The sequence below is a fragment of the Urocampus carinirostris genome, chromosome 1 (assembly GCF_059441175.1).
Source record: "Urocampus carinirostris isolate Australia breed hairy pipefish chromosome 1, RoL_Ucar_1.0, whole genome shotgun sequence".
Lineage (NCBI taxonomy): Eukaryota > Metazoa > Chordata > Actinopteri > Syngnathiformes > Syngnathidae > Urocampus > Urocampus carinirostris.
The window spans coordinates 75883671-75899998 of record NC_142349.1 but is presented as its reverse complement, the minus strand read 5'-3'; the positions used below and the strand labels follow the sequence as shown (position 1 = coordinate 75899998).

Sequence of the window (16328 nt, the reverse complement as noted above, 5' to 3'; positions counted from 1 at the left end):
GGTATGTATTTTTCCGTTGCAAACAAAGCGAGCGTTTGATGATATTGTGCGCATCCGTCTGCCGCTTCTGACAATAGCAATTGTATTTGATGGATTTAAATTAAATGATCTGCATTTTTATAGCACTTTTCAAGTCAAGACTTCCCGAAGCACTTTACAGTGTGCTTCACATTTCCCAATAGAGGCCGTGCAGCCATGTAAGGCGCTAACCTGCTTATTGGGGATATTAGGGGTACAGTGTCTTACCCAAGGACACTTCGACATGTAACACGGAGGAGCCCGGGATCGAACATGTGATCTCTTGATGCCTACCTCCTGAGCCACTGGCGCCCCAAACTATAAATAAGTTATTCCACTGTTGCATACTGTGTTCTATTCTTGCTTAGTGTGCCATTCTCGCCTAGTTCAATAGTAGTAATATTGTTGATACGATAACATGTTGTTGTAAGTTTAAACAGGTGTTGATACGATAAGATGTCATTTTGAAAACAGATCTAAAACTGTTTTTTAGTCACTCCCCCTTACTTTAGCAATAGAAACATGTAAACTAGGGTGTTCCTAATACAATAAAAAGGCAAGGACGAAATAGACTTTTTCAGAGTGTAACAGGCAGTCTATGGTCATTCTCCTTGCAAGTAAGTCATACCCACGTCTCTGTGTCTTCTTTGAGTGCAAGTTTTATAAGTGTTGGGGTTAACCTAACAGTATTCTATATAATAAGCTTATCAAAACAATAAAGCTATTGTCGGAAGCGCAGCAGAATGCGCCTTAACGCGAGGGGGGGAGGATTTTGCAGGGGAGTCGAAATTAGGCACTACACCGGAAGACTCCTCAACAGCTGCAGAAGTGATGTTTTACCATTTCACGGCAGAGCACAGCATACCTCCAACAATTTCTGATCACTTTACAAGGCTTATAAAAAACATGTTTCCCCGTCACAAGGCTGCAAAGGTTTGTATTTTCGGTCCCTGTTTGCAATTTCAAATACAAGCATCAATGGATGATAATGTGGTTTGGTTTACAAAATAGAAATGCCAACAAAGTTTTTCCTCCCAAAAAATATCTTTATATACAATTGTAATTTTAAAGTGTTATTAATGGACATTTTATGACATCACTATTGCTTAAAGCGGCGCTGCCACGAGCGGCTGCCTTTTCCAGCAGCTGCCCTATTGTTTTATTGTCTGCTCCTATCTTCGGTGTTTTTTCTTCCCGTTTTGACAACTACACTATGGATTACTTCTATCCTATGGACATGGGTTTTAGCGCACGAAAATGCGTGTATTCAAGGAATTTCAACTCCTTGCACTGAGGAATTCTCGTGCCGGCGTGATGAAGGGGCCTAAGGAGGAAGAGCCGGAGCTAGCGAAGCGGCGTTATAAGTCTTCGGTACCATCCGTAATCATGGTAAATGCGAACTCACGACCAAATAAGATCATCGAGTGCTGGTGGAAAACATCGAAGCGCACAGGGAGCGCAGTTGCTGTGTTTTGCGGAACGTGGCTCACGTTTAGCATTCCGGACGCTAACGTGTAGCCACCCGGAGCTATCCCGGCCGCTAAACAGAGACACGAAAGCCGGGGGGAATCGGAGAGGAGGTGGACTTGCTAACACGAGGTGGTGTATCCCTGGATTTTCACAAAGAAAAGTTTTCCATCTGCCGCAGGGATGTCGAAATTTTGGACTGGCGTGACGTCATCCGCTCCGCTACAAGCACCCCTCGGGCATCATGTTCATCTGTTATTAAACAACGGGGTAGACTGCTGGAAGTGTGAATTTCCCTACGGGGATGAATCAAGTATCTATCTATCTATCTTTAGTTACGCTGACAACAATTGTTCCTGACCTTTTTTCTTATTTTATTTCTTATTTTATTGTTAAGAATATGTACATCATGATATAACGAAACACATGTACAATACAACATGTTAAACTACATTAATAAACACGTTTGGAAAAAAAATGCTGTAAGATTTTTTTGTATTTTGTAAGGGAAAATACACCATTTTGTAAGGGCATGGAGCCATGAAGCGTGTCAGGTATGATATAATCCATGGAAAAGTTTAAATGGGGCCAAAGTTCACCTCAAACAATAAAGGTTATGATAACAAAGTCAAAACAAGCAGAAACGTTATGGTGTCTTGAATCCATGTATTTAGAGCCCACTGAGGGCGAAGGGAGCCCGCCTGCTTTAGTGAGTCGAGCCGAAAAAGCCGCTTTTCTAAAAAGAGAAGAAATTCCCATCACCATTCAGGTCGCAAATCAAAGTGAGAAGGGAAAAGTATTCTGAAATGCGTCCACTAGACGGCGCTCTCAATGATTGCTTGAAATTTCAGTTGTTAGAAAATGTCTTGTTCCAAACAACATTTACACCAAAAAACGTTCCATGAAATACACCAAAACCCATTTTTTTGTAAATGGCTGCAATATTTTCAGGTTTTGTGTGTTTTTTTTCTATTTTTTTAATTTAACATTTCATCATTCCAAACAAAACAGGTATGGAGCAGCCTCACAACACTACCGAGTCATCAAGTCCAAAACAACAAAAAGTGCTGAATAAATATAGAGAAAAGGAAAGAATATGAATAGGGAAAGTAAAAAGAAAAATAAGACATGTAATCCAATAACAGGGGAGATTCTTAAGTAAATTTTATATATTTGGGAAATTGGGAGTGTTCATCAAATTTATCAGATTACATCGAAAACATATTCACTGACAAAATTTGAAAATGGGTTAAACATCTTTGATATTTTTTGGTGGATGATCTACTGGCTTCATCACTCCTGCTGCTGCTGCTGGACCTTAGGGCTACTTTTGACACTGTGGACCATCATATCTTACTAGAACGTTGGAAAAGTTGATTGGTCTCTCAGGAACCGTCCTCTTATGGTTCAGATCCTACCTTTTAGATAGGACGTACTGTGTTAAATATGGTGGAATGAGCCCTTTAGTGTTACCTGTGGTGTTCCGCAGGGCTCAGGACTTGGCCCCCTTCTTTTCAGCATTGACATGCTTTCAAGAGGTGATATTATTCGCAAGTATAATATCAGTTTCAATTCCTACGCAGATGGCACTCAACTATATCTTCCGATGGAGGAATCTGCTACACTAAACTGTGGAAATTTGGAGGCCTGCCTCACTGAGATAACAGAGTGGATATCGCTCAATTTCTTACGTCTTGACTCTGAAAAGACCGGAATGTTAGTTATTGGTCCATCCAAATGCTATGACTTGTTCACAAAAACGTCTCTGAACATTGACGAATGTAATATCACCCAGTGACTCTGTCAAAAATTCAGGTGTTATATTTGACCCCGATCTGTCCTTATACCCATACGTGAAGAAAATTACTAAAACTGCTTTCTTCCATCTTGGCAACATTGCTAAAATTCGCCCTATGCTGTCTCAGTCGGATGCGGGGATTATAATTCACGTGTTTGTTGCTTCCCGTCTCAATGAATAATGCACTACTCTCCGGTCTCCCTAAGTCCAAAACCAAGAGCCTTCAGCTGGTACAAAATGCTGCAGCAAGGCTTTTAACTAGGACAAAAAAGTCCGATCACATCACCCCAATTTTGGTTAACCTGCATTGACTCCCTGTTAGCCTAAGATGTGATTTTAAGGTTCTGTTGGTAGTATACAAAATCATGCAAGGACTTGCTCCCTCATATTTTTCAGATTTAATTTCCCCCTTTGTTCTGAGAGCGCCGGTCTTCTGGTGATCCCAAGAGCCAAGAAGTGTTCCGCTGGTTTGAGAGCGTTCTCCATTCGGGCACCGGTGCAGTTTGTTTGTTGAGCACTGCAATGTCGTCTTCGTTATCCCCGGCGGGGCAAATAGATGTATAGATAGACAGACAGGGAAACGACTGTTTGCAGTGAAGTTTGGACCTCTTCGTATCCCTTTCGGGGCTCCCCGGCACCACTGGTAGGTGGGTCCCAACTGCTGTGTTGGGAGTCATTCGGTGAGCAAATCCCCCAATTCCAAACCTTAATGCCAAGGGAGGCTACCGAGCTGGTACCAGTGCTGTGGAATGCTCCTCCCCCTGAGATTAGATCTGCAACCGCAGTGGAAATATTTAAATCTAAGCTTAAAACACACTTCTACTCTATAGCATATGAATAACCTATACTTTTTGTGGATAATACCTGTTGGTTCCAGATCAGAGGATGGTGTAGTAATGGTCTAAAAAAATAGTAATGACCTGTGAAGCCCTTTGAGACTCTGTGTGATTAAGGCTATACAAATAAAAATGACCTGACCTGACTTGAATGATTCACCACAAAATTAGCAGGAAAAAGGCTTCTTGCCAGTGTGGACTCCTGTGTGGATTTTTAAGGCCCGTTTGAGCCTGAATTTCTGACCACAAATTGAACAGGAAAAAGGCTTCTCGCCAGTGTGGATTCTGGTGTGGTCTTCTAAGACATGCTTTTGGCTGAATCTTTGCCCGCAAACTGAGCAGGAAAAAGGTTTCTCACCAGTGTGGGTTCTTGTGTGTGTTTTTAAGTGTGCCCTTTGGCTGAATGATTGACAACAAAATGAGCAAGAAAAAGGCTCCTTGCCAGTGTGGACTCCTGTGTGGATTTTCAAGGTCCGTTTGCGCCTGAATTTCTGACAACAAATTGAACAGGAAAAAGGCTTCTCACCAGTGTGGATTCTAGTGTGGTCTTCTAGGGCATGTTTTTGGCTGAATTTTTGACCACAAACTTGGCAGGAAAAAGGCTTTTCACCAGTGTGGGTTCTTGTGTGGGTTTTTAAGCTGTTTTTATGGCTGAATTTTTTACTGCAAACTGAACAAGAGAAAGGCTTCTCACCAGTGTGGGATCTTGTGTGGTCTTTTAAACTGTTTTTATAGGCGAATTTTTTACCGCAAACTGAGCAGGAAAAAGGCTTCTCCCCTGTGTGGGTTCTCATATGCAACTTCAAACGATATTTGAATGGAAACGTTTTCCCACACTGAGAACACTTGTTATCAGCTTCTGACAGTTCGGCGCCATCAGTGTCTGCAGAGTCGGACGTGTCCTCATCATCAGTTTTCACGTGTTGACGGGACTTGGTGCTTAGAGGCTCCTGCCAGTTCTCTTCATGTTTTACCTGACTCCCAGGAGTTAAAATGGTCTCAGTCACCGGCAACTCTGTGAAAAGTCCCTCCTCTTTAACACAAACAGGCTCCACATCCTCCTCCTCCTTTTTAATGTCAGGAAACTCTGGTTCCTGCCGGACAGGAGGCAGGAATTCTTCACTGACATCTGTTGGACACAAGACACACATAAGTTTTATATCATCCAAAATATATGACATAGTACCAAAACACATAAATGGCAAAATGTATAAATATATAGACTCCATTTATGTAATACTTCTAAAGGAGACAGAAACGAACACAACCTCAATTAAATGTGTATAACAAAAACGTAAATTTCATTAGTCTCTCCTAAATATTGGCATTTAGGAACACAAAGTGCTCAGCTTTGAAGGACTGATTCCAATTATTCCGTCAGTGATAGACAATGCACAATGTTACATACCGTAAAATTCGGACTATAAGCCGCTACCCAAAAGCTTTAAACTTTGCAACTTATGCAACGATGCAGCCAATTTGTGCATTTTTTTTAGCGAACGCCAGGGGGCGCCCATGCAGTAAAGGGTTAGAGTGAGACATGTCAGATTCCTGCTATGTCAAAATTCTGGACTGAGATTTTTTTCATCTTGAAAAACTGAAAAGTTTCAGGTAAGTATCTCGGACGATTGGCGTAAGGTAAGAGCCACGAGCAATTGCTGCTGATCGCCGGTGAAGGCGCGACCTCTGTAAGACACTAAGACGCTGCTCGGCTTCTGACTGCTCACAAGTGAGTAAGTATTGTTGTAAGGGTTGCTCCCGCTTCTGTAGGCAGTTAACCCTTCTAGAGGGACCTGTCCATGACCTAGAGCAGTTTAAAAGGAAAATGTTAGATGTCGCGGACACCAGTGCTAGCGTGAGTTGTAGTGAAACTGCTAGTCCGGTTGGGATTAGCCCTAAACGGCTTGCCAACCGCGGTGAGTCAATCCAGACACATAATAAATTCAGCCCCCTAGCTCGTCCCACTCCAACTCGGTCTACTGGCTCCCGCACCCTAGTTTTAGGTGACTCCATCACCTGTAACATAAAGCTCAGTGACTCAACTATAGTGATGTGTATTTCTGGGGCCAGATAGAAAGAAAGGCGCAACTTCCCCCCCAATCCCACCTCACCATCCTGCAGTGGAACTGTGACTCCCTCGCATCAACAGTATTCCTGTGGTATGGAATTCGGGCCGCATCTGCTGTGGCACAAGATCCTGGTCTGGGAGCATCATTATGTGGAGGTTATCACCACTAAGGTTCAAAACTCAGTAAAGGGTTCAGCTCGGTCCACAGCGCTGAAGCTTGGCCTTCCGAATATGAGATCACTAGCTTCCAAAGCTCTACTTGTCAATAACCATATTAGTGATCACAATATTAACCTTATTGGCTTTTGTGAGACCTGGTTGAAACCAAATGAGTTTGTAGGGCAAAATGAGACTTCTCCCCGTAACTTTGTGTGGTCCACTTGGCACGACCGTGAAAAGAAGGTAGCAGTGTTGCTCTTATAATGGAAAATATGTTGAAATTCAGGAAATAAAAATGTTATGGAAATAAAAGTGACCAACCTGCTCTGTTCAACACAACTCGTAGCTCCTTGATAATGCTAACTTGGTTTAGCCGTCGATCTTCTTGCTCGTTCTCTCTTTCAGATTTCCTTTCCATCTCTCGCACATTTTAGCCACCTATTAACTTTTAAGGAGTTAAATGCAGTTTTTGAACATTTAGGGGTTAGATGCAGTTAGACGGAGTTAGATTGTGTACACGACTGGAGCGAAACGCCACAAAGGAGTTGGAAATGGCGGCAGTGACGTTAATTCTACTCTTCTTCTTTGGTTGGCATCGATCTCTGTGGTGCTCTATCGCCCCCTAGCATCATACCATCTCACAATTCCCCTCTGCTGTGTTGTTGGCGAACGAAAGGAGTTAATGAGCCGGCTCCCTTCGAAATGCTCTCTCTCTCTCTTCTTAGTCTGACTGCGTGTGGTCATCCTCTGTGGTTGTTATTAACTCAATATTGGAGTGATGCATTCCACTAACTCTAATTTGTCCTTCAACTTATTAACCGATTGCTCTGTGAGTTTCCCATTAAAGTCATACTGTTTTGTCCACGGTTCGAACCACGAGTTGATAAATGTTCTCCATTTGGTTTTCCATTAGTCTTTCCAATTTCAATGTCACTCATTTGATGGCCAAATTAACGACATAAATCCCAATCCTAACATTCTCTATCAAACTCACCCTTGATTTTATTCAGCTAAATTTGACACAATTCAAGTTATTTAGATAGATAGATAGATAGATACTTTGTTCATCCCCGAAGGGAAATTCACATTTCCAGCAGCATCCCTGAGCTGAGAACAATCGAGAACAATCGAAAATAACACGGGAGCTGCTGGAGTGGCTGCCATTCGTGACGGCGCCGGAAGAAAAGATTCAATTTGAATCATGTACAAACAAACAAACAATTGAATCATGTACAAACAAACAAAATATTCATGTTTCAATAAGTATTTGTCCCAATCAATGGTATTAAGGTAATTCTCACTTTATTTTCAACAAATTATCTTTTTTTTTTAAATATTTAATTACCTTTCTCCTTCATTTTTCTCTTTATCTTTTTCTTCCTTGTATGCTCCTTGTCTCTCTTTCTCAAATACAATTGCATTTTTCCTTCAACCCAATTAAAACCACGACTTTAGCTCACCAATTTAATGTGAAAATGACGTAAAATCATCCGCAGCTAATTGTCTTACTCATTTGTATTTCCAGGCAGGCACGGTTCTAAGGTCTTGGGAACCTCCTGTGTGGGTTCAAATCCAGCGACCATACTTCCTTTGCAGAGTTTGTATGTTCTCCCCGTGCTTGCGTGGGTTTCCTCCGAGCACGCCGGTTTCCTCCCACATTCCAAAAACATGCATTTCAGGTGGATTGGCATGTCCAAATTGTCCCCAGGTGTCAATGAGCTATCGAGTTATCTGTCCCTGTGTGCCCTGCGATTGGCTGGCAACCAGTTCAGGGTGTCCCCTGCCCACTGCCCGATGATTGCTGGGATGGGCTCCAGCACCCCCGCGACCCTACTGAGGATAAGCGGTGCAACTAATGAGATGAGAGATAACTTTCTTCCATATTTTTCTTTGAAAAGAAAGTATTTAACGGGTTTCAATATTTTTACATAAAAATTGCCGTTATCTCAAATTAATATATTCCAATTCACTCTGATTTTTCTCAGTTTTCCTAGTCCTTCATTTACCAATTTTGAACTAAAAAACGGGAATATTTGATCCTTTTCGGTATTAATCTGCCTTTATCTTGAATTAACGTATCTAAAATCACTCAATCATTTTCTTCCTAAACTTTTCAGTCCTTCATTTATCGATTTTCAACAAAAAAAAACTGAAAAAATTCGGAGCAAAAAAGTCTTTGGGACCACTTGGGGCCCGCGCTCCGTATGTGGTACAACATCCCCTGTGAGGGGATCCGTTGTCTTTCAATTTCTACTCCGACGAGCAGAGTCCGGTTTTATACGTACGAACCTTTACCGTATTTTCCGCACTATGAGGCGCACCGGGTTATAGGGCGCACCCCCCCAAAAAAATTGTTTTTGGTCCTATATCTTCCATACATAAGGCGCACCGGATTATAAGGCGCTACAATGGGAACGTCGAGAAAACAGTCAGATAGTTGAGTCAAACTTATTACCCCCTTAACATTCCGACGGGTCGCAAAGAAGCAAATATGTGTCTCAGACACGTGCGGAGGCGGTGTCCGTACGATGTCACCAAACAAACATTTCTTAGTTTCCATTTTATTTTTTACTGGCAACTGTGTGGACAGCAAAGTAAGAATTTTATTGTGCAGGGAAACAGGGTTCTTTACTGTGCATATGACAATAAACACTTTAGTTTAAAAATAGACTCATCACAGAAACATCAAGATCGTTCTAAAACAAGATACCGGGAAAATAGAAAGCCGCATAACTCACCTAAGTTCTCAAGTTCAATAATGATACGCAACCATGGTCTTCTTACAACCATGAGTGTAGTAAATCCAGGACAGTAAAATATTTACAAATACAGAATAGTAAAAACTGTTTTCTCTAAGCCATAGTGCAACCCAACGTGTTATTCACATTCATCTTTTTTGGCCAATTGGAGGCTTGGTTTCGCCCCTTTAGCCTATGCGAGCCTTTAAATGAAAAAAAGAATCCGCCCCCTTTACCTCCGAATAACTTTAGCCAATAGTGACCGATTCAAATGATGATTGACACATTGGTTAGCCAATGAAACGCCGGTATATAAATCCCAGGATACACCGCGGACTACTCCACGTTCGGGGGAAAAAATCGAGTCGGCGGCTGCTTGCTTTAGTTGCAAGACTTTGCGACTTAATATTGATCCATATATAAGGCGCACTGTATTATAAGGCGCATGGTCAGCTTTTGAAAAAATTAAAGGCTTTTAGGTATGCCTTATAGTGCGGAAAATACGGTAATTTACACTACCGCGTTATCCGCCTCAAGAAACTCGTTTCTAAATGAGTCATGGCTTAATCTTTTTTTCTCAAATGAATCCTTGGATAACGTGATCCATTCTATTTTTACCGGACTGTGAAAAACGATCGAGTCCCTTGACTCTTGCGCGCACTGATCCCACTCACCTCTTTTTATCCTTCTTTAACGTCTGACTCGTATCCTTGTTTTATTCATCCATTTTAATGTTAAAAATGGTGGTGCGAAACCATTTTAAGTACAAATACCTGATGCCTCTTCTTTCGCCTGGTCTGTTGGGAAATCGTCTCCAGGTGGCCGGCCGAAGCAAGAATTCAGAGGCCCGCTTCTTTAAAGGGAAGCGCTGACGTCAGCTTTCTTTGGCGTCCTTTGTCTGCGGCGGTTGTCCGCCCGAATGAGATTTCCCGGGTTTCGGCACCAAAAATGTCGTGTCTAAAGTGATCACTTACGTGTGGGAGAGCTAAAAAATATTGACTAATCCTAGAAGGAAATTCAGGCAAAGACTTTTGCAGTTTTCTAGACAACTGCAGTTGGAGAAGGTTCCTTTCATCTCGCTGGCCGCGGCCCTTCCCCCACTGCGCTGTGTTTTATTGAAGTCACAGGGGTGGAATAGTACTGAGACAAAGAAACAGGAAAAGAAACTCCCTCTGCCCCTCTCCCCTGGGACAGTACCAACACTTTTAAACAAAGAAACAAGGAAAACTCGGAGAAGCCGAAAAGGGCCATACAATATGGTTGGATATACACTTTTGAGCAAATACGATTAAGCATACTATACAAAAATGACGGACGACTAGTGATCCCAAGAGCCAAGAAGGGATCCGCAGGTTCGAGAGTGTTCTGGATTCGGGCCCCGGTCCTGTGGAATGCTCTTCCTCCTGAGATTCTATCGGCAACCTGAGTGAAAATTTTTAAATCTAGGCTGAAAACGCACTTCTATTCTATAACATATGAATAACCTCTATTTTATGTTGACAATAACTGTGTATTATTTACCCTCATGTAGGTTTTAGATCAGGGGATGGCTTTGGCTTGACTTGAATATCTAAGACTGCAAGCTGAGCATGAAAAAGGCTTCTCGCCAGTGTGGGTTCTTGTAAGTGTTTTTAAGTATTCTTTCCGACTGAATGATTCACCGCAAACTGAGCAAGAAAAAAGCTTCTCATCAGTGTGGCTTCTTGTGTGTATTTTTTAACTTTGTTTTTGGCTGAATCTTTGACCGCACACTGAGCAGGGAATAGGCTTCTCACCAGTTTGGGTTGTAGCGTGGTTTTTCAAATTTACTTTCTCGGTGAATTTTTGACTGCAAATTGATCAGGAAAAAGGTTTCTCATCAGTGTGGGTTCTTGTGTGTGAGTCTAGGTTTGATTTCCGTCTGAATTTTAGACCACAGATTGAACAGGCAAAAGGCTTCTCACCAGTGTGGATTCTTGTGTGCCTATGTAAGCTGTCCTTTAAGCTAAATGATTGACCGCAAATTGAGCAGGAGAAAGGCTTCTCCCCTGTGTGGATTGTTGAGTGTTTTTTCAAGTTTCCTTGAATGCTGAATTTTTGACCACAAACTGAGCAGGAAAAAGGCTTCTCACCAGTGTGGGTTCTTGTGTGTACTTTTAAGTGTGCCTTTCGGCTGAATGATTCACCACAAAATGAGCAGGAGAAAGGCTTCTCACCAGTGTGGGTTCTTGTGTGTGTTTTTACGTTTTCTTTCCAGCTGAATTTCTTACCACAAACCTTGCAGGCAAAAGGTTTCTCACCAGTGTGGGTTCTTGTGTGTGTTTTTACATATTCTTTCCGGCTGAATTTCTTACCGCAAACCTTGCAGGCAAAAGGTTTCTCGCCAGTGTGGGTTTTTGAGTGAATGTTTAGTTTTGATTTATGGCTGAATTTTAGACCACAGATTGAACAGGAAAAAGGCTTCTCCCCTGTGTGGATTCTCATATGCAACTTCAAACTATATTCAAACTGAAACGTTTCCCCACACTGAGAACACTTGTTATCAGCTTCTGACTGTCTGTCGCCATCAGTGTCTGCAGAGTTGGACGTGTCCTCATCATCAGTTTTCACGTGTTGACGGGAGTTGATGCTTGGAGGCTCCTGGCAGTTCTCTTCATGTTTTACCTGACTCCCAGGAGTTAAAGAGGTCTCAGTCACCGGCAACTCTGTGAAAAGTGTCTCCTCCTCTTTAACACAAACAGGCTCCACATCCTCCTCCTTTTTAATGTCAGGAAACTCTGGTTCCTGCCGGACAGGAGGCAGGAATTCTTCACTGACATCTGTGGGACACAAGACACACATAGGTTTCGCATCATTTAGAATCTACGACATAATACTGAAACAGATAAATGGCAAAATGTATAAATAAATAATATAGACTGCATTCATTTAATAAATCTAACCAATGGAGACAAAAACAACACAGAACCTCAATTAAAATGTCTATAACAAAAACGAAAATATCATTGGTCTCTCGCGTTGTGCATACGCTGCAGCTCGGGCTCCAGTTTGTCTTTTGTTTTTCAGTGTCCCCTGATCCCTCTTATTTTCCCTTCGACTCCCTTCGCATTTACAATAATATCCACTACATCCCGAGGGATATACAGAGACCACCGGATCTCCCTGGAAGATTTGCCCGCCTGTCGACAATGACAACGACGGAGCAAAGGCTGAGCTAAGCTTAGGCTAAGCTAAGAAGGCGACCACACAGACCAGCGCTCCCAAGCATGTTCAACCAACGCCAGATCCATCGTCCACAATGAGTGAATTTGAGCTGCAGATCGCCACCGACAACGTCCGGAATTGGAGGATTTTCTTTTGCCATCACGGAGTCTTGGCTTTCCCGACGTCGCATTACATCACCGGCTCGAACGAGACGAAGACTCTGGTAAAAACAGGGGTTGGAGACTACGTGCTACAATAATAGTCGAACCATTGACACACACTGCTCACTATGTACCAGGAGAGTTAACTGTGGTCTTTGTGTTTGCTGTATAATTTCCACCGCTAACAGTTTCGCCGGATGCTGACGTTAGCATAGCGCTAAATCTCCTGCCCGCTGCTATCATCAAACAGCAGCTTTCACACCCCAACGGAGCTTTATCGTCGACGGCGACTTTAACCGGGCATGTTTATGAACTGTACTCCCAAATCCATTCAGTTGTGGACTGAGCAATTCGGAAAAACACTGGACCATGTGTAATGTAAGATCAAACATTCGGTTGTATCTGGCAATTCTGTTTGACCCACGAGCTAGTCCCACTCCACCATTCTACTGGCTACTGCACCCTAGTTTTAGGTGACTCCATCACCCGTGACATAAAGCTTAGCATTTTATATACCACATATATATATATATATATATATATATATATATAGCCCTAGTGGGAGATGGCTAGAGTCATTTCTGACTCTTTTTTGGGAGATTGATTCAGAGGAGGGGATTCCCAGCCCCCTCGCTCAACCCAACTGAGGTGTTGGGAGTCATTAGGTGAGCAAACCCCCCAATTCCAAATCCCAATGCTGAACGCCAAGCAGGGAGGGACCGGGTACCAATGTTGTAAGTCTGAGGCATGACTCGGCCGAGGCTTGAACCTGCAACCTCCCAGTCTCGGAGCGGGCGCCCTACCAATTAGGGTTTTACTTATCAATAACCATATTAATGATCAGAATATTAACCTTATTGGCCTTTGTGAGACCTGGTTGAAACCCAAAAAGTTTGTAGGGCTAAATGAGACTTTTCCCCGTAACTTTGTGAGTTTCCACTTGGCACGACCGCGCAAAAAGGTAGCAGTGTTGCCCTTATATCGGAAAATATGTTGACATTTAGGAGAATAAAAATGTTATGGAAATAAAAGTGACCAACCTGCTCTGTTCAACACAACTCGTAGCTCCTTGCTAATGCTAACTTGGTTTAGCCGACGATCTTCTCCCTCGTTGTCAATTTGAACTTCCCGAAGCTCCTCTTTCAAATTTCCTTTCCATCTCTCGCACATTTTAACTACCTTTGAACTTTTACGGAGTTAAATGCAGTTTTTGAACCGTTAGGGGTTAGATGCCGTTAGATGGAGTTAGATTATGCACTTGACTGGAACAAAACATCACGAAGGCTTAGACAATGGCGGAAGTGACGTACAGTTCTTCTCTTCTTCTTTAGGCATCTATCTCTGGTGCTCTATCGCCCCCTAGCATCATACCATCTCACAGTTCCACTCTGCTGAGTTGTTGAAGAACGAAAGGAGTTAATAAGCCGGCTCCCTTCGAAATGCCCCCTTTCTTTCTTTCTTTCTTTCTTTCTTTCTTTCTTTCTTTCTTTCTTTCTCTCTCTCTCTCTCTCTCTCTCTCTCTCTCTCTCACTTGTTAGGTCAATACGAGTGTCGTCTTCTCTGTGTGTTTTCCTTCGTATAATCCATGTAAAAGTTTAAACCAAGCATAAATTCAGGAAAGAGGTCGAAATCTAGTGGAAGCTACAGCTCTTCTTGGTGATAGAAAGGAGTGGAGAGGTGTGGTGAAAGGATAGTGGGATTGTGGACGCGTTCTTAAGGATGGGCTGGGCACCCGTATGATGCCGCAGGGGTAAACCAGCGAAAGCTGTCGGGCCCTGCTGTGGAACAGAAGAGTGAAAAGCATGACCAACTTTAGGTGCCGAGGTCCCTATCTTGTTTGGGTGTTTGGGCAATTGGGTTGGCCATGGCCCAAAAAAATTTGTGGTTTTTTTTTTTTTTTGGCTTTTTTTTTCCCCTTTTATTTTCTTTGTTATTGTATGTGTTTGTCTTGCTGTCGGTCAACCCTCTTTCAGGGACATTACCAAGGTAGATAGATAAATAAATTCACTTCAATTGAAACAATACAGTCGTTGATAACATAGTACCATAAAGATTTTCAAAATCATTGAATTCAGGGCATCATTTTTCATATTTATTTCGAATATATTTGAAAACAAACAAAATATGTTTCAGATGCTTTATTCCATGTATTTATTTAATCCGGAAACTCCGCTGGAGGCCGTTTTAGTGAGCCGAGCCGAAAAAGCCGCTTTTCTAAAAGAGAAGAAATTCCCATCACTATTGAGGTGGCAAAGCCAAGTGAGAAGGGAAAAGTTTTCTGAAATGCGTCCACTAGACGGCGCTCTCAACGATTGCTTGAAATTTCCTTATCAGTTATTAGAAAATGTCTTGTTCCAAACAATATTTACACCAAAATACACTGTGGACCAAAATACCTTACTAGAACGTTAGAAAAGTTTATTGGTCTCTCAGGAACCGTCCTCTTAAGGTTCAGATCCTACCTTTCAGATAGGACGTACTGTGTTAAATACGGTGGAATGAGCCCTTTAGTGTTACCTGTGGTGTTCCGCAGGGCACAGGACTCGGCCACCTTCTTTTCAGCGTTGACATGCTTCCACTAGGTGATATTATTCGCAAGTATAATACCAGTTTCCATTGCTACGCAGATGACACTCAACTATATCTTCCGATGGAGGAATCTGCCACACTAAATTGTGGAAATTTGGAGGCCTGTCTCACTCTGAAAAGACTGAAATGTTAGTTATTGGTCCATCTAAATGCCGTGACTTGTTCTCAAAAACGGCTCTGAACATTGACAAATATACCCAGAGTGACTGTCAAAATTTCAGGTGTCATATTGTAGGAGAAAATGCAGGTTCGATATTTTTTAAGTCTTCTTACGTGATTTAATCAAGTACACCGAGGCTTGCCATGAGGGGGAGCTCATTATTTCGTCATCCCAAAGAACTCACAGAACTCCAGACATAACAATGCTTTTATAGCTTCAATTTGAGTACAACCCAAGAGGCGGAGGAGATCTGACGTCTCAACAAGGAAGATGTTGTCGTACCCTTATTAGGACATGTTGTTCGCCTCAGTTTGCTCAGAGGGACCTTGCACAGAGGGACCTTGCAGGTCTCATGCCCTTTTAGGGAAACTCAACTGTCTTGCCAAGGATCTTCTCGAAATGATGTCAACATTCCCTCACTACTGTAAGCAAGTCTTTCTACATTTCTAAATGTATGCAACTCTATTCTACAAATGCAAGTCTGTTTTCCACAACAATATTTGACTTTGATCTGTCCTTTCAAACACACGTGAAGAAAATGACTAGAACCGCTTTCTTCCATCTTCGTAACATTGCTAAAATTCGCCCTAAGCTGTCTCCGTCGGATGCGGAGATTATAATTCACGCGTTTGTTACTTCCCGTCTCAATAACTAACGCACTACTCTCTGGTCTCCCAAAGTCAAGAAACAAGAGCCTTCAGCTGGTACAAAATGCTGCAGCGAGGCTTTTAACTGAGACAAGAAAGTTTGATCATATTACCCCGAGTTCAGCTAACCTGCATTGGCTCTGTGTTAGGATAATCACAACGAGTCTCAAATGGCTGCACAGACCACAGATTATTGCAAACCACAGACTATTATGACACCATCACCTGATCTAAAACCTGAAGGCAAATATTTCACAGATATTGTCAACATAAAATATAAGTTATTCATATTCTATAGAATATGTGCAGATACAAACATATATTGTCCTAAATGCCTCAACACCGAATTTGTCAAATATTCGTCCACTAGGCTCACGCAAAGACTTTTATGTCTTCATTTGTGTAAAAATGAAAATAAAGATTTTCCTATTAAAAAAAAATATAAGTGTGTTTTAAGGCGAGAATTAAATATTTCCACTGACGTTGCAGATCGCACCTCAGGGG

The 16328-nt window shown here is 42.2% G+C and overlaps 2 protein-coding genes and 2 pseudogenes across 8 annotated transcripts in view; 2 read left to right on the top strand and 2 right to left on the bottom strand.

Annotated features, from left to right (window-relative positions):
• The window catches only part of LOC148376977 (uncharacterized), a 141748-nt gene that overhangs the window by 69761 nt on the left and 55659 nt on the right, over window positions 1-16328 (top strand). The gene's annotated exons all lie outside the window — the stretch shown is intronic.
• Window positions 1-16328, top strand: part of LOC148376980 (uncharacterized) — a 126192-nt pseudogene that overhangs the window by 69702 nt on the left and 40162 nt on the right. The gene's annotated exons all lie outside the window — the stretch shown is intronic.
• LOC148376976 (uncharacterized) overlaps window positions 948-16328 on the bottom strand; it is a 96715-nt gene continuing 81334 nt past the window's right edge. Inside the window, exons 2-3 of one of the 4 annotated variants that reach the window (XM_088351651.1) lie at window positions 4646-5248; window positions 948-2221 (exon numbers count right to left, since the gene is read on the bottom strand). In XM_088351651.1, coding sequence (XP_088207777.1) covers window positions 2100-2221; window positions 4646-5248 — 725 coding nt within the window. In that variant the 3' untranslated portion in view covers window positions 948-2099. Of the gene's footprint in view, window positions 2222-2634; window positions 5249-16328 lie in introns of those variants that run through there. The other 3 variants (XM_088351633.1, XM_088351642.1, XM_088351624.1) reach the window with 3 other exon arrangements.
• On the bottom strand, window positions 10020-13663 carry LOC148376983 (uncharacterized; annotated as a pseudogene). Its single transcript, XR_015852543.1, has 2 exons — window positions 13469-13663; window positions 10020-11882 (listed from the first exon to the last, which is right to left on the bottom strand). The product of XR_015852543.1 is annotated as an uncharacterized LOC148376983 (transcript).